Source organism: Copadichromis virginalis, linkage group LG18 (assembly GCF_057382275.1).
Source record: "Copadichromis virginalis isolate Kocher_CV1m ecotype Utaka linkage group LG18, C_Virginalis_male_GT1.1, whole genome shotgun sequence".
Classification (NCBI taxonomy): domain Eukaryota; kingdom Metazoa; phylum Chordata; class Actinopteri; order Cichliformes; family Cichlidae; genus Copadichromis; species Copadichromis virginalis.
Genome location: NC_140635.1, coordinates 34343161 through 34366939, shown reverse-complemented (window position 1 = coordinate 34366939; position 23779 = coordinate 34343161). Strand labels below are relative to the sequence as shown.

At 39.8% G+C, this 23779-nt stretch overlaps 1 protein-coding gene across 8 annotated transcripts in view; it reads right to left on the bottom strand.

The window, feature by feature from the left end:
* The window catches only part of astn1 (astrotactin 1), a 500282-nt gene extending 477077 nt beyond the window's left edge, over nt 1-23205 (bottom strand). For all 8 annotated transcript variants that reach the window (XM_085439848.1, XM_085439850.1, XM_085439853.1 and 5 more), the window contains exon 1: nt 22811-23205. In XM_085439848.1, the coding sequence (XP_085295974.1) occupies nt 22811-23117 (307 nt within the window). In that variant the 5' untranslated portion in view covers nt 23118-23205. The remainder of the gene's footprint in view (nt 1-22810) is intronic.
* Between the last annotated feature and the right edge of the window lie 574 nt (nt 23206-23779).

Sequence of the window (23779 nt, the reverse complement as noted above, 5' to 3'; positions counted from 1 at the left end):
CCACGGCAGCCTCGTGGTGTAAATATCAATAATACTACCATTAGGGAGCTTCAAGAGCTATTCCCTATGTTCATATGTGCGCAGTAATTAAAACACCCATGGAATTTTTAGTAGTGCTTTCTGAGGCACTGATAAATACAACTGAGTCAGCCCACAGTGGTAATTCTAGTTGCATTATGCAGTTCTGATTTGCTAAAGATGCCAGATACCAGTTAAAAAGCCGCATTACCAGTCTTAAATTTACCAGTCTTAAATTTAAAAGATGTAATCCACACTGTGAGGTTCTTAGTACTCGTTTTGTTATGTGTATGACGACGTCAGGGTAAATATAGACAACTTTGTAAAAAATGTTTTTAAATAAATATATCTACAAATTTGTAGATGGGTGAGGTTACATATGATTAAAAAATAAAAGCTACATTGGTGTTGTTATCTAACCTAGAGGCACTAGTCTAGTTTTTGTGAGAGCCATAGATGCTACATAGTGGTTTTTCTTTCTTCTTTCCCTTCCTCACGCACACTTTGTTTATGGAGCTGCCAAAGAGTTGGAGTAAAAAAAAGATTAATCCAGTTGAGGACAACACCATGCCGTACAGTACAAGCTTCCTAACAAGTGGTAAACCAATTAAATGCCCTTCTAGCTTATCTTATATTAGCTTCCTTCATGCTACATTCGCTCTGCCAGTAGCTGCTGCTTTCATGTGACATAATAAACATCAATACCCAATCCAGCTTTTTTGGGGTCAGTATCAGACCAATAGCCAATCCAAGTCTCGGACTACTGAGTCCTTACTGAAGGAGAACTTGGGTGTCTTGAAAAGTTTGGGCAGTTTTTCTTTTGCTAAATCAGTCACCTCAGGAGAAGCACTCCATTATTGCAAATGATTCTATTAGGTAAATCTAATATCTGTGTCTAATAAACACAAAACAGTATGTACCGTCAGATTCTGATTCTTCCACGTGTTAATGAAGTTGTTATTATTATTTTACCACATACAGACATGTATCACCTATTGTTAGACTGAGCCAATAATCTTACAAAATTAAGACTGGAGCACGTAGCAGTAACGACTGCTGTCTTACAGAAATTTCAATATGGTATTTAATAGCTCTGAGAGAAGAGAAAAAAAAATACAAACAAAAGAAAAAACCCATAACTCAATTTGTGATGCTCCAAAGGAGTGTGTCTACTACTCAGCAAAGACATGCAGAGGCTATTGTAGTCTTTGCAGTTTTGTTTAATGGACTGATCTCTGTGTAGAAATGTGTATAAAAACCTGATACACTGCAAACCCATCATTCACTGAAAAGTAATTTGGCTGCACGTTATGCCAAATATAAGATGTGTCCTCTTGCGTCCTCCATTGGGATTCTTCCCCTCTCTCCCCTTAATTAAGTTAATTTCAGTGCATTTAAGTTAAGTGCTGGTCTGTTAGATCAAACTATCACTATGAACAGAAATCTGCAGGGCTTGGCTCTCAATAACTGGGAACTCAGTGAGGAGCGACAGGACACAGCCAAAGCTTTGGCAACGAGCCATCCACCCATTAGAGCAGGGCGATACGACCAAAAATATTTATCACGATATACATTTGAAAATTTGCGATAACGATATAACTGACGATATAACTGATACTAGACAAAATACTTTACAACTCCACAACTTTATAGCGCAATTCGCAGTAAACTTAAATCACACTGTATAACTCATTTAAATACTCTACTCTCCAAACTCTGTAGTACTACAGTAAATAGGCACATTAACTTTTGAGAAAAAAGAAAAAACTACTGCCCAAAAGTTTGCTTTTATAGAATCTCACATTCTATTGTGTTCTTTTTACTCTGTTTATGTCATTATAAAAATCTCCAAAGTTTTAAACAATTGGTAGACCTCATCCTTGGACCTCTTGGCCATTTTCCACAATTTTGTGACAGACTAAAAGATCAGTGGATTTATGAAAAAAAAGTACACAGTGAAAATAGTCACTAATTAGCAACTGTCACATTCTTAGGGCTGTTTATTTGTTCCACTTTTAAGCTAAATCAAAGGAGCTTTCTGATTTTTTGGTCAGTTTTTTAAAAAATGGTCAGAAACATGTTTCTGTTTTACCAAAATTAAGATATCAAAACAAGTCACTGTAGAGAAGCATCATATTTGAGAAAAGTAAAACTTTCAAAAGACAATTTCATAACCTCTCACACGGGTAAGAAATGCTTTTACAGCGTAACAGCTAGTGCTAGGGCTTAACAAGTGCTGCTTTATAATAATTAGTAGACTGCATGTTATAAATCTTATAAATAGTGTCATATATCTAGTAATCTAAGGGTTTAAGATACTGACAAGTTGATGTATATATGAAGGATTTAATATATATATATATATATATATATATATATATATATATATATATATATATATATATATATATATATATATATATATTAGGGGTGCAACGATACTCGTATTGATCTTGAACCATTCGATACAGTGCTTTCGGTTCGGTACGCATATGTATCGAACAATACAAAATTTTTAATTTATTTTATCAACTTTCCTTCTGACTATGCTGTCTGTGTTGAGCGCTCAGTGGATCTGCGCTCGACAGTGCAGCCTAGGCGGAGTAGTTGAACGCAGATTCACTGAGCGCAGGGCAAGCTAGCGAGACAGAAGTTAAGCTCTCCTTGCAACATGGCAAATTGAACCTCCCGCACCCTCATTCAGATCTGGCGTTTGGAACTATTTTGGTTTTCATGTGACGTATGACCTTGAAGGTAAGCGCGTCATGGACAAAAGTAAAACAGTATGTTGGATGTGCCACGCAATGCTCAATTACATGGGTGGGAGCTAGTGTGTTAGCGCAGTTTGCTCATTAACATGTTGGCCGTCCAGCCCCATGCACGGGCGATCCGCCGTAGCTCGTTAATGGAGATTTGCCGTGTTGTGGCGTTAACGTCATTTCAACGAGATTTACGCTGACAGCACTAGTGGGAACACAACAAATACATGATTCTCCTTATGGGGACCTGATATGTTTAATATGCTGCTGAGAATATAGCCCAGAAGAAGCGTATAGTATAGCTTTTATTTTGGAAAGAGCCATTTCTCTGTAATAAACTCTCTTTTCCAAACATGAGTGATTCCTCAATCAGATACAGGGCTCGCAAAATCGCCTGCCCGACGTCCCGGGTCTAGCGATTTTTCCAGTCGGGCTACCAAAATCTATCTCTGCCCTGCCCGTCGGCCTATCGTAGGAAGGAAAAATATATGTCAATGCTTTTGCATTCTTTCGGAAATGTAGCTGGGTAATTATGTCATTGGCATCGGTGAGCCACTGTCAATATGTGACATATTGAAATCGCGTTTGAATTTGCGCTTGTTTTTTGCTTTCACTGTGTATAGAGAGCGACAGCACTGATTGGTGAGTGATGATAATTTGCGCACCAATTCCTCTGACATTGTCTTATTAATTGTTAGCTTACTATGCAAACATGACAAGTGAAATCACCCGCAGCTTAAACATGTGAGAGGCTGATCGCGCAGAGAATCGCTGAGCTTATGTGAGTGCGTGTGTAAAAGCAGCAGGATATATATTGTAGCGGATCAGGGCCCTGTGCTTCGTACGTCGCTTACTACATCCAAGATCAAATGAAACATCCAAGACCAAATCATCGCGCTAACTCTGAGCTCGCTATTCCGGTTCCCCGAACACACCTGTTGTTGACGATTAGTATAGCTGGATGAAGTAATGTGAGATCACTGGGTGGCCCAACAGGGGCTACGCATCGATAGTAGAAACATTGATCGGCAACCCTTTGATTGGTCGGCGAAAATGTCGAAGGAGCGCGCTCGGTATTTTTCGGCAGCAGAGGAAGAACTCTTGAGTGAGGGATTTCAGGAGTTTCAGAGTTTAATTAAAACGCAAGGGAACACTGCAAAGGCTGCAAAAGCAAGGAGAGAGGGCTGGCAGGAAGTTGCTGACAAATTAAACTCGTAAGTAATTTAATAATAACAATAATAATGGAGTGGATTTATATAGCGCTTTTCAAGGCACCCAAAGCGCATGACAATGCCACTATTCATTCACTCTCACATTCACACACTGGTGGAGGCAGCTACGGTTGTAGCCACAGCTGCCCTGGGGCAGACTGACAGAAGCCAGGCTGCCATATTGTGCCATCGGCCCCTCTGGCCAACACCAGTAGGCGGTAGGGTAGATTTATCATATCACACCATATTATCCAATATTATATTACATTATATTATATTATAATATGTTATATTATATCCCCTTTCACATTAGAGCCACAACAGGACCCACTAGAACATGGGAACAAGTAAAAGTGTATGACTGCGACAGACTTCCCAAATCCACCTTCGCTTTTATAGCCGTGGTCTCTCATCTTGATTACACGAAGTAATTTACAATTACTACTCTGAAATATGAATTACATCTGTAATAATCACATACATGTAATAGAATGTTAATAGTACATTTCCCTTTTTTAGGGAATGACCTGTATGTATCTGTGTGAAATCAATAAAAGGATCAAGTGCTGCATTATCTTTAGTTACATTGATGTTATTTATTTATGGTGAAACAGTGGTGGAATATCGCTGTTGCTTTCGTATGAATGACGCGGACATACCTGCGTGGCTGCGATCTAATCCTGTTTACATAAAGTAAACCTGCTAGAGAGTTAATACCCTACAGCTTATGACAAAATTTGATCCGAAGTGATTGATGACCCTAATCACGACCTTTTGACCTCCCGCCCCTCCCCCCCGGAAGCGTGTAATGAGCGTGACGAATCGTATCCGGAGAAGGGGGGTGGGAAACCCCCCGCGTGACGAATTATATCCTGAGAAAGGGGGGTGAACCCCGGAAGCGCGCCATCTGTTGCTAACCGTGTCGAATTGCACCCTGAGAAAGGAGGGGGTGAACCCCCGGAAGCGCGTCATCTGTTGTTGGGGAAAAAAAAAAGTTTTTAGAGGGAGGGGGAAAACCTCCGGAAGCGCGTCATCTGTTGCTGGGAAAAAAAGTTTTTAGAGGGAGGGGGAAACCTCCGGAAGCGCGCCATCTGTTGGAGGGGAATAAAAAAGCAGAGAGGTGGAGTCCGTCACAATTTCTAAGGCACAGACACAAGATGGATTTCCTTCTGCAGCCCAGCAGCGTTCCTGTGTCCGATGAGATCTGCTCTCCCAAAGAAGAAGGCTTTGAATATGACATATTCAATCTCGATCCGGACCTTATGACCCTACCGGAAATACTCCGGAAGTGTCTAGTCATTTTCAGACCTGTTGCGTCATGTTCCCTAAGCACAGCGGTGATGCAGCAGATGATTCCGTGATGTATAGAGAGACAGAGCGGATGTAATTTTACTTTCTTAAGCTGCACCGGCGTTTGTAATGGAAATAAAGAGTGACTTCCTGTAGAGATTTCAATAGTATTTTATTTTCCTATAATACAGACGCTGTAAAAAAAAAAAACCTTTAAGATACACCATAGCTTGTGATGAAAAGAAGAACTTTCTATCCGCTTGTAACCTACAGGCTGCCTATGTGTAAAAACGAATAACTATCCCTTAGTGAATACTACTTTTCCTTTTGAGAGACTGAAAAACAAACCAGCGACAGGCGATCTTGTTTCACTCACACACACACACACACCGCGGGTCAAAGAGGAGTGAGATGACTTCCTGTAGAGAACCGTTTCTTTCAATAGTAATTTTATTTTCCTATAATACAGACGCAGTAAAAAACCTTTAAGATACACCATAGCTTATGATGAAAAGAAGAACTTTCTATCCACTTGTAACCTACAGGCTGCCTACCCCGTATGTGTAAAAAATTGAATAAATATCCCTTAGTGAATACTACTTTTCCTTTTGAGAGTCCTTTTTACAAGAGACTGAAAAAACAAACCATAATTGCAGCGACAGGCGATCTTGTTTCACACACACACACACACACACACACCGCGGGTCAAGGAGGAGTGAGACGGCAGAATAGTTTTTTTCTTCATTACTTTTACAATGGGATTTCTCAATAGATAGAAAATGATGACGCTGAGGAGTCAACATCCGATATTATCATTGCTTGTAACCCGGTAAATAATTTCGTACATCTCCCCATAAAACAAGTCTTAGTGGAAAAAGCTCATATTCGAATAAGTTTATTCCCCTCTGTGGGAAAGAGTTTTTTTCTCAGAGTCAACCATGAGGCGAGTTTTGTCAACAGCAAGAACAAGGTCAGACAACTGTTGCCCATTTGGTAAAACAAATACCCGTCTCAAAGTCATATTTTACCGTTGCAGAATGTGGAAAACAGACGGCGTTCGCAAGAAGGCAATCAAAAAAAAAAACAACCCTCTCTAACTATTGGTATTGTCAAGAGAAAGATGCGAAAAACAGATGCTTCGCTAGACTAGGATAAAATGAGAGAAGAAACGGGAGGGGAGTCGATATCTGCTCAGCCCCTACTGTGACAGTTCTACCAATCGCGAGGAAGAATCCGTGAATATTATGTCAGCATTCCGTTCAAACAACGCCGCCGATCACACACACACACACACACACACACACACACCGCGGGTCAAGGAGGAGTGAGACGGCAGAATAGTTTTTTTCTTCATTACTTTTACAATGGGATTTCTCAATAGATAGAAAATGATGACGCTGAGGAGTCAACATCCGATATTATCATTGCTTGTAACCCGGTAAATAATTTCGTACATCTCCCCATAAAACAAGTCTTAGTGGAAAAAAGCTCATATTCGAATAAGTTTATTCCCCTCTGTGGGAAAGAGTTTTTTTCTCAGAGTCAACCATGAGGCGAGTTTTGTCAACAGCAAGAACAACTGTTGCCCATAAAGTAAAACAAATATCCGTCTCTAAGTCGTATTTTACCGTTGCAGAATGTGGAAAACAGACAGCCCTCACAGGAGGCACCATAGTTAAAATATTTAAATTTCAACTAAATTTGTAGTAATGATCGGATTTCCTCACTTATCTACACCACACTCCTTGTCCTTGATTTCTTATCGTTCCTCTGTCCCTTAATAGAAACCACATATATAGAAACTATCCTCCCTTTCAGTTGTCTTTTGCACTTCCATATCGCAAAGCAGTTACTGTAGGTTATTTTCTGCTTATGCATTAATGTAATTAATTAACTTATTTATCCTTAAGTAAGGTAATGACTTGAGTTCTAATGCTTTTTGTCTCTTGAGTTAGCTGTCAATGTGGGATTTTTTTCCCCTTTTGTCCAGTTAAAGCTGCCTTTCATTCTTCAACACAGCTTAAACTCTAATAGGTAAGCTTTCTTGTAATTTCTTAGTTCTGCAGGCTTCTTGAAAGACATCCGAGACTCTTCTTTGGATGCTGGCTGCCTTTTGTTTTGTTTTCTGTCAAGATGATCCCACACTGCTTCGATTATCTTGAGGTTCGAACCCTGGAGAGATCAATCCATGACTGATGCGTTGTTTCATCCAGGCATACTTTGACTACATTGGCAGTATGTTTGCGATCATTGTCGTACTGAAAAATGAAGTTGAAGCCAATCAGACACTACGTGGTATTACATGGTCGATCAAAATCTGGTGGAACTTTTCTACATTCATAATTTGATTAATTTGGATAAGAGCTCCAACAACACTGGCTGAAATCCAGCCTCAAAGCACGGTAGAGTATCCACGCTGTGTTAAAGACGGCTATAGACATTCACTGTTGTATCTCTCTTCGGACCTCTTCCGTGCATATTTCAAATTTGGATTCATTACTCCATAAGACATATTACAGCTGATTTCTTTTTCCAGTCAATTTCTTGTGTAATTTGGCACACCTCAGCCTTATTTTTCTCTGTTCTCCTTCCTTAAGAATGGCTTATTAACAGCCACCCTTCCAACTCAGATAACTTTTGATGAGGTTTCATGAAATGTTTACAGCACTTGAGTTACTCGCCACGGCCATCCTAAATGCTAAAAACACTAAACTTTAATTCTAAATTACGTAATTAACGTTAACCAGAAAAAACAAGCCAAAGTCGAAATGTTGCTGAGCTGACCTGTGGTATGCTATGTCTTCTAAAGCACGTATAATGTAAACAGAACTGGTCTTTGCACAGAAGCCTGTGGAGCTTCATAATTAACCTCAGTGTGTGAAGAGGACTCTCCATTTAATAATAGCTGTAATAAAATGTTCTGGCCGACGGTGTTAAACGCTGCACTTGGGTCTAGCAGGGAAGATTTCAACTTTTCAATATGAATGAAGGCTGAAAACTGATTAGATTAATGTCTGATGATCTTTTCCGTGCTTCTTCAAGTTTGTAACACCAAACATATTAAAGGATGATGTAAGGCTCACAGGAAGAGTTTAATTAGACACACATTTACTATTTTCTTTATACTCTTTCTTTCTTGACATGTTTAATATGATTACTATCAGAGGAGAAAATGAACCTTGTGTAGTCTAAAAACTTTTTTATTTAATCAAACTGTAATGTTGTTGAACTCTGACGGACGTGTCTTTTAATCTTGTCAACAAATCCTTAATCATCTAAATCTGCCATTTATCATCTTGTAAAATGTTCCCTCTGCTTCTGTTGCACATCTCCCCCCGACACTCTCTGCTTCACCAGCCCTGTGCAGCTGGTTCAACCCCTGCCTGCCTCCTTAAACTGGGGTGTTTAAATCTCTTTACCTCTGTTGTGAACTTCACACAAAGTTTGTGGTAACAAAATCAAACTGACGAGGATCTCGTTTGAAAAACACACACTCACGAGACAAAATAAAAACAGACTGCTCAAAGCAAAAGCAGAGCCCTCACAGCTGGTAGTACAAACATAGTGACAACATGCGTATTAGATACCCTCAGTGCCAAAAGCATAAATATGAAAAAATGTGATCACCAAGAATATCCTAAAAATGGCATTGAGGTGCGTGTTACAGTAAAGAAAAAAAAAAGTAGCCAAATTTTCATCGGAAAATGTTGAATTTTAGTAAAAACAATGCTCTGTAGTTTGATACTGTCGTTACAGACAAAGCAGATGTTTAAAGCCTTTGGACGCACATTTGAAACGCACTCATTCTCCTTATCAGCTGGAAACATTAAAGCCGTAAAATGACTTTTTCAAACGGATAAAAACTATTGACCAGCAGCAATGTTGAGCCTGTTCCAAAATTTGAATGTACATGTGTTGAAGGTGCGGGTCTTGTTGAATTATTAAACATACTTTCTTTAATTTTTCGAGCCACAAAAACAACAACTTTTAATTTTCTTCTGCTTGAGTCTCGGCCTCGGGTAGCTCTACTTATCATTGCTCAGTCAGTCGTCTGTTTGTGCTACTTTTTTTCAAGGAGCACTGGATTATTGGTAAGGGTGACTTTATGTGTTTAGTTACTTAAGTGGAAGTACTGTGGAAAGTTTTACCTTACATACATAGATCTACCAGTGCAGCTTCTGAGGTATCTGTTTACAAAATGTTATAATCTATTCAAAGGTTCTTTGCAATTTTACATTGATAAACATTATCCTTAACACATTTGGCCCACATAAAGTACTATGGCCATCACACTGTTATTTAGAATTGTTTAAATAACTCGTGTCTTAAGTCCTTCCATCAAACAGAAAATTTAAAAAGTCGCATGGTTCACTTTTATATCACAAAATGTTAGAAATATAAGCCGTTCATAACAACCTGAAAGGCTGGGAGTTTAAATTGCAAACCGATGGAAGCAGAAGTAGAAGACTATAATGTCTCAGAGCACACGGTGTCTATTAATGTGTAGACATGTATAAATAAGAGCTTAATAAAGATGCTTAATTTCTTAAGAAATAAACAGGTGGAGTGATCTTTATCAAAAGTGGATGTTGCATCTGTGGCTAAACCACTGTACCCAAAAAAACTTTAAAAATCTACTGTGTGTGAGGCTGTGTAAGTAAAGCTTGCCCTTCACACCTGCGTGTAATAAACCATTTGTTGGGGGTTGTGGATTTGGCACCTCAGCATTGTGAAAGTGGGGAAACATGTTTCTGGCTGTGCATAAGATTCCTCCTTACAACTTAGAATCTCAGTTCTAAATGAAATTCAGATGTTTTTTTAAGTATGGCTAATGTATTAATTGACTTCTAAGGCACACACACACACACACACACACACACACACACACACACACAAGAACAACACAGAGAAGAAGAAGAGGGGGTCGTTTTACTACACATCATAAAAACGCAATCATTCATCTTCCAACTGTATCTTTCTGTTCTGGCTTTAGAATCATAGGTTGTTTACTGAGCCGTACTTTGGGAGTCATACTGTTGTGATACTGAGGAGAAAAGGGTAAGGTTTGATAGACTAAACCCTTACACACACAAAACTTGAATAACCTAAAGAGTGTGTGAGACTGCTAGCTGTGTTGTTCAGCATTAAACTCATCTACAAATGTGTTAGTAAAGAGCGACTTGTACTTCTGTCCCATTAAGCAACGGTTTAACAAATTTCACTGCAAACTATAAAAGGAATCTGGATTTATATAGAACATAGTAGTGATGGATTAAGTGCAGGAAACACTAGTATAAGGTGTCTATTGAACAAATCTCCTTCAGCGTTCAAAATGACCAAAGTGAGGCCTACAGGCGTTTCTCTCGGTTGGTTGTGTTCAGGGAAAAAGCAGCTAAATACACTGAGACTGCTCCACATTGTTAGCGAGTTAACTCTGGATATCTGTAGGTTTTGTCAAACTTGGAGTGAACAAAAGCAGAAAAACAGTAAAAGATGCAGACGGTGAAAGTCTGGTTTATTTCATGAACACAATGAAACATTTTACAGTCCACAGAGCAAAGTAGCATACATGATAAATAGATACACATAACATGAGAAGTAAAACTCGTCGTCTTACCACATGTTATATTCTGTAAACTTAAAATAACCACAGAAATTAGAGTTTAGTGTTTTAAGTCATCTATTAAAAACATGAGTCAACATTACTGAAGTGACGCTTTAACGATGCGTCTTATCACCGTGTTTATGATGATAAAACATGTTCTCTCGTTAGTAGATGTCAGCGCTGTCACTTGTCATGAAAATGTCCAGAGCCAGGGTTCCTCTTTAATTACCATTGATCATTAATAGGGTCACAAAAGATTTGTCACATTATCCCCATAAACAAAATTGCTTTTATAGAAATCATTGTGATACAAATATTTAGATTCTTGATTCACAATGTGCACGAACTCAAAATCTTTAGAGGTTCATATTTATAAAGTATCGCAAATAATACATTTATACCATTGTATGAGCTACACTTCTTGTAAAAAACTGATTGAAAAAAGCTCCTGTCGTGACCTTCCTTCTGTGAGGAGACACACACACACACACACACACACACACACACACACACAGAGGGGAAGATCATTAGGATTGGAGGCGTTTTTGGATTTTCACTTATTGTTGGCTTTACAGTCACATAAAATTCATTCCAATTTTTTTGCCTTTGCTTCAATTAAGGTGTTTCTTTAAATCTACAGCAGCTTCCTTTTCAAAAAGTTTACTGACATAGTAAGGAAGTAGCTAGGGAACTCAGTAAGTATGACAATCGCATAGCACAACATCAACATTTATTTATATACAAAAATAAAAATGCTTTTTCAGAAAAGAATTGTAACTTCACAATTCATCACCGATTATGTGGTTACATAGGGTAAGTCCTCATCATTATCCCATAGCTGTTCCGGTAATCTCTCAGGGCCTTGGAAGGGTGGCCATGTCCAGTCTACCTCATCAATGTCGGGAGAGTCGCCGAAATACAAAAAATCTTCCTCATTGTCAATGTCCATCGTCCACAGCTGTGGTGGTGAGGGGGGTGTGCTCCACTCTGACACTTCACTCCAATCTTCAAATGTAGGGTTCGTGGCTGGATCTTCAGAGACTAAAGATTGCTCAGTATCCCTGGTACCAAGTACCAAATATGTACCAAGTTCTGTCACTCTGATGGTTGATTGAGCAGAAGGGCTGGAAGATGCCATTTTCATGGAGAATTTCAAGCCCAACAGATGGGAATTACCGTTCTTTTCCAAAGTTACAGCTGCTAGAGACGCAGTGGCCGACTCTACGGTTTTTGAAAATAGCTGCCACACCTACCCGCACCCTTTAAGATCAACCCACTTCCAGACCACGCCCGCTTCTGTTATTTAAAAAGAAGACCGCCGTCTCATTCCTTCAAACCTTTTTTTTTTAGCTCAAAAACAGAGAGAAGTATGGCCTCTACAGCCCTGCGCCACCCTGCGGAGGAGGAGGAAAGTTCTGCGGACGAGGGCACAATATTACCTGACACGTCCGGTTACTATCGCCCCTTGGAAAAGCAGCAGCAAGAGGACGAGCTTGACGGTTGGGCATCTTCTTTGTTCAACGATACCGTGAAAACCGCGGTGTATCATCTTGTCAACCTCGTAATCAACAAGTACCTCACTGACACATGCAACGATTGTATGGCCGATCAACCCCTCCAGAAACAGCATGAGTGTTTGCGAGTGTTGGAGGATGACTTTTACGCTGAAAATTATTACAGCATCAGAAAAAGACTCCTCACCCCTCGTTTCATTCCATCCATTCAACGGCTGCTGATTGCTCGCCACATCAAAATGGACGACGTCAAAGTCTGCATGGTGGCGGAAACTCTCTTGCACGAACTGAAATCGGAAAGGAAAGTCTTTGACGCCATAGCCGAGGCATACCACAATCTGGTAGGGTTGGACATGGTGAAAATCAGACAGCTACGGTTGATCGCAGAGTTTTACAAAGGAGGCTGCTAATTTTTTCTCTGAAAGACTGATTTTTTCATTCTTAGAACGTGTAACCAGCATTTTACCAAACAATGTATTCTACATATAGTGCATTTAAAAAAAAAAAAAAAAATGTACCCACATAATCGGTGATGAATTGTGAAGTTACAATTCTTTTCTGAAAAAGCATTTTTATTTTTGTATATAAATAAATGTTGATGTTGTGCTATGGGATTGTCATACTTACTGAGTTCCCTAGCTACTTCCTTACTATGTCAGTAAACTTTTTGAAAAGGAAGCTGCTGTAGATTTAAAGAAACACCTTAATTGAAGCAAAGGCAAAAAAATTGGAATGAATTTTATGTGACTGTAAAGCCAACAATAAGTGAAAATCCAAAAACGCCTCCAATCCTAATGATCTTCCCCTCTGTGTGTGTGTGTGTGTGTGTGTGTCTCCTCACAGAAGGAAGGTCACGACAGGAGCTTTTTTCAATCAGTTTTTTACAAGAAGTGTAGCTCATACAATGGTATAAATGTATTATTTGCGATACTTTATAAATATGAACCTCTAAAGATTTTGAGTTCGTGCACATTGTGAATCAAGAATCTAAATATTTGTATCACAATGATTTCTATAAAAGCAATTTTGTTTATGGGGATAATGTGACAAATCTTTTGTGACCCTATTAATGATCAATGGTAATTAAAGAGGAACCCTGGCTCTGGACATTTTCATGACAAGTGACAGCGCTGACATCTACTAACGAGAGAACATGTTTTATCATCATAAACACGGTGATAAGACGCATCGTTAAAGCGTCACTTCAGTAATGTTGACTCATGTTTTTTAATAGATGACTTAAAACACTAAACTCTAATTTCTGTGGTTATTTTAAGTTTACAGAATATAACATGTGGTAAGACGACGAGTTTTACTTCTCATGTTATGTGTATCTATTTATCATGTATGCTACTTTGCTCTGTGGACTGTAAAATGTTTCATTGTGTTCATGAAATAAACCAGACTTTCACCGTCTGCATCTTTTACTGTTTTTCTGCTTTTGTTCACTCCAAGTTTGACAAAACCTACAGATATCCAGAGTTAACTCGCTAACAATGTGGAGCAGTCTCAGTGTATTTAGCTGCTTTTTCCCTGAACACAACCAACCGAGAGAAACGCCTGTAGGCCTCACTTTGGTCATTTTGAACGCTGAAGGAGATTTGTTCAATAGACACCTTATACTAGTGTTTCCTGCACTTAATCCATCACTACTATGTTCTATATAAATCCAGATTCCTTTTATAGTTTGCAGTGAAATTTGTTAAACCGTTGCTTAATGGGACAGAAGTACAAGTCGCTCTTTACTAACACATTTGTAGATGAGTTTAATGCTGAACAACACAGCTAGCAGTCTCACACACTCTTTAGGTTATTCAAGTTTTGTGTGTGTAAGGGTTTAGTCTATCAAACCTTACCCTTTTCTCCTCAGTATCACAACAGTATGACTCCCAAAGTACGGCTCAGTAAACAACCTATGATTCTAAAGCCAGAACAGAAAGATTCAGTTGGAAGATGAATGATTGCGTTTTTATGATGTGTAGTAAAACGACCCCCTCTTCTTCTTCTCTGTGTTGTTCTTGTGTGTGTGTGTGTGTGTGTGTGTGTGTGTGTGTGCCTTAGAAGTCAATTAATACATTAGCCATACTTAAAAAAACATCTGAATTTCATTTAGAACTGAGATTCTAAGTTGTAAGGAGGAATCTTATGCACAGCCAGAAACATGTTTCCCCACTTTCACAATGCTGAGGTGCCAAATCCACAACCCCCAACAAATGGTTTATTACACGCAGGTGTGAAGGGCAAGCTTTACTTACACAGCCTCACACACAGTAGATTTTTAAAGTTTTTTTGGGTACAGTGGTTTAGCCACAGATGCAACATCCACTTTTGATAAAGATCACTCCACCTGTTTATTTCTTAAGAAATTAAGCATCTTTATTAAGCTCTTATTTATACATGTCTACACATTAATAGACACCGTGTGCTCTGAGACATTATAGTCTTCTACTTCTGCTTCCATCGGTTTGCAATTTAAACTCCCAGCCTTTCAGGTTGTTATGAACGGCTTATATTTCTAACATTTTGTGATATAAAAGTGAACCATGCGACTTTTTTAATTTTCTGTTTGATGGAAGGACTTAAGACACGAGTTATTTAAACAATTCTAAATGACCGTGTGATGGCCATAGCACTTTACGTGGGCCAAATGTGTTAAGGATAATGTTTATCAATGTAAAATTGCAAAGAACCTTTGAATAGATTATAACATTTTGTAAACAGATACCTCAGAAGCTGTACTGGTAGATCTATGTATGTAAGGTAAAACTTTCCACAGTACTTCCACTTAAGTAACTAAACACATAAAGTCACCCTTACCAATAATCCACTGCTCCTTGAAAAAAAGTAGCACAAACAGACGACTGACTGAGCAATGATAAGTAGAGCTACCCGAGGCCGATACTCAAGCAGAAGAAAATTAAAAGTTGTTGTTTTTGTGGCTCGAAAAATTAAAGAAAGTATGTTTAATAATTCAACAAGACCCGCACCTTCAACACATGTACATTCAAATTTTGGAACAGGCTCAACATTGCTGCTGGTCAATAGTTTTTATCCGTTTGAAAAAGTCATTTTACGGCTTTAATGTTTCCAGCTGATAAGGAGAATGAGTGCGTTTCAAATGTGCGTCCAAAGGCTTTAAACATCTGCTTTGTCTGTAACGACAGTATCAAACTACAGAGCATTGTTTTTACTAAAATTCAACATTTTCCGATGAAAATTTGGCTGCTTTTTGTTTTCTTTACTGTAACACGCACCTCAATGCCATTTTTAGGATATTCTTGGTGATCACATTTTTTCATATTTATGCTTTTGGCACTGAGGGTATCTAATACGCATGTTGTCACTATGTTTGTACTACCAGCTGTGAGGGCTCTGCTTTTGCTTTGAGCAGTCTGTTTTTATTTTGTCTCGTGAGTGTGTGTTTTTCAAACGAGATCCTCGTCAGTTTGATTTTGTTACCACAAACTTTGTGTGAAGTTCACAACAGAGGTAAAGAGATTTAAACACCCCAGTTTAAGGAGGCAGGCAGGGGTTGAACCAGCTGCACAGGGCTGGTGAAGCAGAGAGTGTCGGGGGGAGATGTGCAACAGAAGCAGAGGGAACATTTTACAAGATGATAAATGGCAGATTTAGATGATTAAGGATTTGTTGACAAGATTAAAAGACACGTCCGTCAGAGTTCAACAACATTACAGTTTGATTAAATAAAAAAGTTTTTAGACTACACAAGGTTCATTTTCTCCTCTGATAGTAATCATATTAAACATGTCAAGAAAGAAAGAGTATAAAGAAAATAGTAAATGTGTGTCTAATTAAACTCTTCCTGTGAGCCTTACATCATCCTTTAATATGTTTGGTGTTACAAACTTGAAGAAGCATGGAAAAGATCATCAGACATTAATCTAATCAGTTTGCAGCCTTCATTCATATTGAAAAGTTGAAATCTTCCCTGCTAGACCCAAGTGCAGCGTTTAACACCGTCGGCCAGAACATTTTATTACAGCTATTATTAAATGGAGAGTCCTCTTCACACACTGAGGTTAATTATGAAGCTCCACAGGCTTCTGTGCAAAGACCAGTTCTGTTTACATTATACGTGCTTTAGAAGACATAGCATACCACAGGTCAGCTCAGCAACATTTCGACTTTGGCTTGTTTTTTCTGGTTAACGTTAATTACGTAATTTAGAATTAAAGTTTAGTGTTTTTAGCATTTAGGATGGCCGTGGCGAGTAACTCAAGTGCTGTAAACATTTCATGAAACCTCATCAAAAGTTATCTGAGTTGGAAGGGTGGCTGTTAATAAGCCATTCTTAAGGAAGGAGAACAGAGAAAAATAAGGCTGAGGTGTGCCAAATTACACAAGAAATTGACTGGAAAAAGAAATCAGCTGTAATATGTCTTATGGAGTAATGAATCCAAATTTGAAATATGCACGGAAGAGGTCCGAAGAGAGATACAACAGTGAATGTCTATAGCCGTCTTTAACACAGCGTGGATACTCTACCGTGCTTTGAGGCTGGATTTCAGCCAGTGTTGTTGGAGCTCTTATCCAAATTAATCAAATTATGAATGTAGAAAAGTTCCACCAGATTTTGATCGACCATGTAATACCACGTAGTGTCTGATTGGCTTCAACTTCATTTTTCAGTACGACAATGATCGCAAACATACTGCCAATGTAGTCAAAGTATGCCTGGATGAAACAACGCATCAGTCATGGATTGATCTCTCCAGGGTTCGAACCTCAAGATAATCGAAGCAGTGTGGGATCATCTTGACAGAAAACAAAACAAAAGGCAGCCAGCATCCAAAGAAGAGTCTCGGATGTCTTTCAAGAAGCCTGCAGAACTAAGAAATTACAAGAAAGCTTACCTATTAGAGTTTAAGCTGTGTTGAAGAATGAAAGGCAGCTTTAACTGGACAAAAGGGGAAAAAAATCCCACATTGACAGCTAACTCAAGAGACAAAAAGCATTAGAACTCAAGTCATTACCTTACTTAAGGATAAATAAGTTAATTAATTACATTAATGCATAAGCAGAAAATAACCTACAGTAACTGCTTTGCGATATGGAAGTGCAAAAGACAACTGAAAGGGAGGATAGTTTCTATATATGTGGTTTCTATTAAGGGACAGAGGAACGATAAGAAATCAAGGACAAGGAGTGTGGTGTAGATAAGTGAGGAAATCCGATCATTACTACAAATTTAGTTGAAATTTAAATATTTTAACTATGGTGCCTCCTGTGAGGGCTGTCTGTTTTCCACATTCTGCAACGGTAAAATACGACTTAGAGACGGATATTTGTTTTTACTTTATGGGCAACAGTTGTTCTTGCTGTTGACAAAACTCGCCTCATGGTTGACTCTGAGAAAAAAACTCTTTCCCACAGAGGGGAATAAACTTATTCGAATATGAGCTTTTTTCCACTAAGACTTGTTTTATGGGGAGATGTACGAAATTATTTACCGGGTTACAAGCAATGATAATATCGGATGTTGACTCCTCAGCGTCATCATTTTCTATCTATTGAGAAATCCCATTGTAAAAGTAATGAAGAAAAAAACTATTCTGCCGTCTCACTCCTCCTTGACCCGCGGTGTGTGTGTGTGTGTGTGTGTGTGTGTGTGATCGGCGGCGTTGTTTGAACGGAATGCTGACATAATATTCACGGATTCTTCCTCGCGATTGGTAGAACTGTCACAGTAGGGGCTGAGCAGATATCGACTCCCCTCCCGTTTCTTCTCTCATTTTATCCTAGTCTAGCGAAGCATCTGTTTTTCGCATCTTTCTCTTGACAATACCAATAGTTAGAGAGGGTTGTTTTTTTTTTTGATTGCCTTCTTGCGAACGCCGTCTGTTTTCCACATTCTGCAACGGTAAAATATGACTTTGAGACGGGTATTTGTTTTACCAAATGGGCAACAGTTGTCTGACCTTGTTCTTGCTGTTGACAAAACTCGCCTCATGGTTGACTCTGAGAAAAAAACTCTTTCCCACAGAGGGGAATAAACTTATTCGAATATGAGCTTTTTCCACTAAGACTTGTTTTATGGGGAGATGTACGAAATTATTTACCGGGTTACAAGCAATGATAATATCGGATGTTGACTCCTCAGCGTCATCATTTTCTATCTATTGAGAAATCCCATTGTAAAAGTAATGAAGAAAAAAACTATTCTGCCGTCTCACTCCTCCTTGACCCGCGGTGTGTGTGTGTGTGTGTGTGTGAAACAAGATCGCCTGTCGCTGCAATTATGGTTTGTTTTTTCAGTCTCTTGTAAAAAGGACTCTCAAAAGGAAAAGTAGTATTCACTAAGGGATATTTATTCAATTTTTTACACATACGGGGTAGGCAGCCTGTAGGTTACAAGTGGATAGAAAGTTCTTCTTTTCATCATAAGCTATGGTGTATCTTAAAGGTTTTTTACAGCGTCTGTATTATAGGAAAATAAAATACTATTGAAATCTCTACAGGAAGTCACTCTTTATTTCCATTACAAACGCCGGTGCAGCTTAAGAAAGTAAAATTACATCCGCTCTGTCTCTCTATACATCACGGAATCATCTGCTGCATCACCGCTGTGCTTAGGGAACATGACGCAACAGGTCTGAAAATGACTAGACACTTCCGGAGTATTTCCGGTAGGGTCATAAGGTCCGGATCGAGATTGAATATGTCATATTCAAAGCCTTCTTCTTTGGGAGAGCAGATCTCATCGGACACAGGAACGCTGCTGGGCTGCAGAAGGAAATCCATCTTGTGTCTGTGCCTTAGAAATTGTGACGGACTCCACCTCTCTGCTTTTTTATTCCCCTCCAACAGATGACGCGCTTCCGGAGGTTTTCCCCCTCCCTCTAAAAACTTTTTTTTTTCCCCAACAACAGATGACGCGCTTCCGGGGGTTCACCCCCTCCTTTCTCAGGGTGCAATTCGACACGGTTAGCAACAGATGGCGCGCTTCCGGGGTTCACCCCCCTTTCTCAGGATATAATTCGTCATGCGGGGGGTTTCCCACCCCCCTTCTCCGGATACGATTCGTCACGCTCATTACACGCTTCCGGGGGGGAGGGGCGGGAGGTCAAAAGGTCGTGATTAGGGTCATCAATCACTTCGGATCAAATTTTGTCATAAGCTGTAGGGTATTAACTCTCTCCTGCTCCCCAGCAGGTTTACGCTTACGGCTCTGTTGCTATGACAGCAAGTCCCGGATGGGCTTCGGGGAACCGAACGATCCAGGATCACGCGAAATCGTCAACAATCTCATCCAGCTAACTCACTTAGCGCGGTACGAAGAACAGGCCCCAGGGCTGTTCGGGGTTCTGTTTGTACAGTTATGTTTTGTTTATGTTGCCATAGTGACGGGTGACGCCTTCTCGCTGCGACGGTGTGTCCTTCCGGGGTCAGAGGGCGCCCTGTGTGTTGTTGTTGTTGTTGTTGTTGCTGTGCTGTGCTGTTGCCGCGCTGAGCAGTTAGCTAGCGGCAGTGTTCTTCTGCAGATGTTAATAAACGGCTGTGCTCCCTGGCTAGCTCACGGGAAGCAAGACCAAACGACACCTCCGTCTCCTCCTTGTCTGAGCTCGCCACAATATTTTAGTTCTGCTGAGCCAAATAAGACAGGTCAGGGTGAAGAAGTGACAGCCAAAGAAAAGTTTACCACAAAACGGAAAAGTTATGACAAATCAGACTATAAGGCAAAAAGAAAGTGCAGCTTTATGGTTTCATGGACAAAAGAATTTCTGTGGCTGCAATATGACAAGCGAAATAACCAGGGCTGCACATAAGTGGTCCGCAGGTGCGCATTCGCTGTCAAAATAAAAAACGGGCACAAGATAAGAAGTTGCAACGCGTGTTTGCGTACATAAGATTTTCAGGACGAGGACAGACATTTGTTTAGAACTCTTAAAGATGTCGAAGAAGCTCCTTTAAGCAATTACTGTGATGTTCCTCCACCTCAAGAAATGTCAGAAGGAGTCCGAACCATAAAAGAAGCGTGTATTCTCGGAAAAGTAGTTGCAGGAGGTGAGCTGGCTTCAAACAAATGATGAACGCACAGAGATGTGGTGCGGAATGTGCCGTGAAAATTTAATAAATGACAAATTAAAAAGGCATGAACATTTTTTTTTGTATCGAAAAAATATCGAACCGTGACACCAAAGTATTGAACCGAACCGAACCGTGAATTTTGTGTATTGTTGCACCCCTAATATATATATATATATGAAGGATTTAATTAAGAAACTTTAAGGTACAGTGTGTAAACTCTCACCAATAGATTTCAGCAGATAGCATTTTTCATTCGGCTGAATTCTGTTTTCTTACCCCTCCCAAATTAAATGTATAATCCCAGCTATGGTGGCCAATATAGGACAAAAAACTCTGGTTGTTGTTCATCTGTAGTGAGTATAGGTTGTCAGTCCATTGTTTACCTCAGCTGTCAGTATGAGTCGTCATCTATTTACTCTGGAAGAGGCTGGAAAACTTTGTGAAAGGAATCTGATATGAGTCGATGAGTCAGTGAGGCTCACTTCTGTCTGATGACAGCAATACCGAGGTAAGTTTTTGAGGAGATCCTGAACTTTTCTCCTGGTAAGTGCAGCTGTTTTTGCTGCTGTTAGCAGGTGCTAGCTAAACTTTTTTTTTTCAAGTGGCTCTGACTTCTGAAACTCTAAAAACTCTGAATGTAATAAAACTTTTTATCAGAGGGGAAGTGTGATTCTTGAGTCTAACATTAGCTGGCCCATTGTCAGCTATCTGGAGACATAGTGAGTCAGAGATATTGAAAATATACAAGTACAAATGTTAAATGGTCACATATACTTTAAAAGAGCAACTTGTGATCTTTAATCTAAAAGTAACTTATAGCACGTACTACGTACAGTATGTGGCTGATCGATAGCCAAATGTGATTAGAAAAAACAGTCGACCACTGTGTAAAGATGGCAAGACAACATGTCAGCTTCCACAAAAGAGCAATCGCTCCTATGTATTTTAGTGGATTCATTAAAAAGATGGTTATGACAATAACTATTCTATTACATAATCTAAAAAATACTTACTTTACCTTTATATTTTTGATCAAATGTAATTTATTTGTTTTAAACCATTTCTTGTTTTTCCCCACCAATCCATTTCAAGCTTAAATGTGGTTAAATCAAGTTATAATTAATATTCATTCCTTTACCCTTTATGGTTTTCTAAGTTTATGCGTTGGTTCTTGAAGCATTACTGCGCTATTACTACTAGTATCTCAAGAAGTATTTAAATACCTGTTGTCCTATATACGTTTTGTTGCAATTTTTTCGTAGATAAAATAGAGTGAGACTGCGATTTTAAGCTCACACCTCATATCAGTGTGTCACAGGCAAGAAAAAGCTCCACTGATCCAACAGTCACAACACTAACATGTTGTCTCACTGTTTCCCGTTGCTCTCTGACTTGGGACACATCAAAACCAGTTGAGACTCCAGTAACAACACTTAAACCCTCACCAAACAGAAACAGAGCGGACCTAAAACGCTGTGCAAATGTGACGCTGCAGCTCACACGGAGCCCCTGAATATGCAGCGGGGGGGATATGCTGGCCCCCGGCAGCCGCAGCAACAGACGCTGTAAAGAAGCGCTGAGATTCAGCACCATGGACAGCGGCCAGCAAACTTCACTGCAAACTTTGCCGCTCTCTGCCTAACCCAGTGTTACTGAAACAAAGCATAATGTCCAGTTAACATGAACTTGGGTTGGCCTAAATCTCGATGAAGCTTATTTAATAAAGTTTGAAAACTCACAAGACGGGCGTAAATTCTACTGTCTGTAACACAACATAAGAAATGGGCAACAAAAAGTAACTACAAAAAAGACACCAAATTAAAAGGTACAGCACAGTGTGGTGTAAGAGGAGTTTGGCTGCGCTGTTGCTAGTGTTTTAACTAGCAAGCAGTTTCCTACACATGTAGCTAACCGAACCACGTGTGCACACTCTGGGTAAAATACCCACAAGCAATAATACAGAAAATTAAAATGATGCTCCCTAAACAACTCTAATGATGGTTTTTATTTATTACAAAAAAAACAACCCAAAACTCTATTTTTATGCGCATGTGCTGTGCGGCCTAATATAATACAAAAACAAGTGCTAAGTGTTGATTCACTACGCTATCAATAACAGACTAATTATCAACCACTGGCGGACTAATTATGACCCGTAAAACGGATCTAATCGTATTAGCTACATATTTGGGCTGCTATGCTGCCTATAACATTTTCCCAAACCAGTGGAGCCATGGTATGTAGCCAGGCGCTAGCTAATAAACAGCTGCTCCGGTGTAGTAATAAAGAGCGAGCGGGGTTTTATCCGCTTAATTGGCGGCTAATGACACCACACAGCAGCGTGTTGGAAAAAGAAAAACTCACCTAAGACGAAAAAGGGGAGCTCTGTGTTTTCCAGGTCGTCCACCACCACCACGTCCCCGGGAAAATCGTTTCTAACAGAGAACAGAAGCTTGGGCTCAGAGGCCGAGGGACTGTGCATGATGCTCAGGTCGTTTTCTCTTAAAAACGGCAGCGCCGACACGGTGACGCTCTTCATCTTGCACTCGGTGTCCTGGCTCTGGTCCTCATCGCCGTTAAGACATCGGACGTAAACCGCTTGGAGGGCCAGGAGAGCCCACGCCAGCTCCAGCAGCAGCAGCGGTCTCGGCCCCATGTTGATGCTCGCCATATCGCTCCGTTTCCTCTCCCCTCCTCGCTGTTTCTCTCCCAGGCAGCTTCAGTCGCTCAACCCGGCGGACGACAGAGCGCCAGAGAGAGTGAATGGGGGGCGTGCTACATCGGCGGGCTCTCACAGTGTGGGAAACAAGCGCCTCTTCTTTCTCGCATATGATCAATCACAGGATTTTGTTGTACATGTGCTACTCCCGCTGAACACTGATAATGTAGCAGTGTTTTAATGCTGTTGACCCCCTTTGTTGTAATTGATCGACAAACTGTCCAAATGGCTGTAATGGCTATGCAAAGATTACTAACAGCAAACCACCCAGGGTGCCCCGAGGGTCCCATCAGTAAAAGAAACATAATTTGTAATTTAATTGTCTGCTTGCCCTGTCATAGAAACTTGCACATAATCTCCAAGGACACCACAGAGAATCCTTAGAAGCTTGCCTGACCTCAGTGTACATGCATAATTGCCTAATTGATGGTGCAGATGACTGTTAGGAGCGAGTGTCGGTGTCTGCAGTGGCCCAGATATGAAGTACACTTTAGTGAAAAATCTCTCACCAAATTTTAGGAACCTTACAAATAAAATTAAACTATATGTTGTAAATGTTGGCAACCAGTAGTGAGTAACGAAGTGCCACAGAGATAACAAGAGAGAGAAAAAAG